The sequence below is a fragment of the Sphaeroforma arctica genome (assembly GCF_001186125.1).
Source record: "Sphaeroforma arctica JP610 unplaced genomic scaffold supercont1.6259, whole genome shotgun sequence".
Lineage (NCBI taxonomy): Eukaryota > Ichthyosporea > Ichthyophonida > Sphaeroforma > Sphaeroforma arctica.
The window spans coordinates 1-1703 of record NW_014034299.1 but is presented as its reverse complement, the minus strand read 5'-3'; the positions used below and the strand labels follow the sequence as shown (position 1 = coordinate 1703).

The following is a 1703-nucleotide window of genomic DNA, read 5'->3' as shown; positions in this document are numbered from 1 at the left end:
TTTGTGTGTATATGTGTGTGTGTGTGTGTGTTTGTATATATATTCAACACATGCACCTGCGACGGTGAGCAAGCATTCATAGCCGGCTACGAATATCGACTGATCTAATGGTGTCTGTATTGTTTTTCCTTATGAAGTCACATGTGCACCCCCTCATATAGTGCGTATTCTGTCTCTAGTGAACAAGCGGTCGCTCTGGGCTGCAAGTAGGTATATCGAACGTGGGTCTTCATCCTAGCCCTAAACCCATCAACCCATCAACCCTTCATCCCAATCTCTAGTACTACCACCTGTCCACTACCGTTGCCATGGTAATGTTTATACTCTCCAGCCCTTCCATACCAACACATATACCCCGTCTCATCCGCTGCATTGTCACACCCACAGCCAACAACAAGCGACCTCTCTCGTCCACCGCTCTCTATGGCGGCCCTCTGCAGATGCCGTTGCTGCGTGTGGTGTTGGACGAGGCCCACCAGATCCGCAACACAAACACTAAATTAGCGAAGGCGTGTCTAAAACTAGATAGTATCTACCGCTGGTGTCTCACGGGCACACCCATACAGGTGAGTAGGCAATTAAACAGGACTGTGCGTGTGTGGTGTCTGAGCCGCTGGATATATGAGTGTGTCGATGATACACACACACACACATATATATATATATATATATATATATATGTATGTATGTATATATATATATTGTTTTACTTATTTGTCGTATATTTAGCTCACACTTTGTTTTTGCTTATAAGTACTATATTAGTCACACACTTCGTCTTTTCTCCTCTATATAATTCACGCTTTATTTTCATTTATGTCGTATATTTGCCACACCCTTTTTCTTGTCACATATTTAGCTCATATTTTATTTTCACGTATATGTCGTTTATTCGCCACACCCTTTGTCCTTTGTCGTATATCCACCACACTCTTTGTCGTATATCCACCACACTCTTTGTCGTTTGTGGTATATTCTCCACACCTTTCTCATTTGTCGTATATCCACCACACCCTTTGTCGTTTGTCGTATATTCTCCACATCTTTCTCATTTGTCGTATATCCACCACACCCTTTGTCGTTTGTCGTATATTCTCCACATCTTTCTCATTTGTCGTATATCCACCACACCCTTTGTCGTTTGTCGTATTTTCTCCACATCTTTCTCATTTGTCGTATATTCACCACACCCTTTGTCGTTTGTCGTATATTCTCCACACCTTTCTCATTTGTCGTGTATTCACCCCATGCCTTGCTTTCCCCCGGGGTGTCCGTGTGCCAGAATCGTGTGGATGACACCATGTCGCTGTTCATGTTTCTGCAATCGCAACCACTGAATGACCCGCGAGTGTTTCAGACGGCCATCATCCAACCATTGCGAGCAGGCGATACCCAGGCACTGGCTCAGGTAACCATGGCAATCACACATACATACCACGTCCAAGGCATTGTGTGGGATATAGCACCCAAATGGCTGTGTGACACGTACGAAAAAATCACTGGGTTTTAGGGTTTGGGGTTTGGGGTTCACAAAGCAAACTGTGTAGCATATATCGAACATGTAATAGTAGTAGAGCCTATTGCACGCTAAGAACTGAGCCACACAAACAAAGGGAACACTCATCGCCTCCGATTTAGGGATTTTAATCGATCAGTGTATGGACTGGCGGCAGTGTTGACTGTCCACGCAGTATATAAATACG

The 1703-nt window shown here is 44.2% G+C and overlaps 1 protein-coding gene across 1 annotated transcript; it reads left to right on the top strand.

Annotated features, from left to right (window-relative positions):
• Positions 1-308: 308 nt before the first annotated feature.
• Positions 309-566, top strand: SARC_15529 (hypothetical protein; the record flags this gene model as incomplete). The annotated part of the gene is made up of 1 exon (XM_014290353.1): positions 309-566. A coding segment is annotated over one exon (258 nt), but the record flags the coding sequence as incomplete, so codon positions are not given.
• Between the last annotated feature and the right edge of the window lie 1137 nt (positions 567-1703).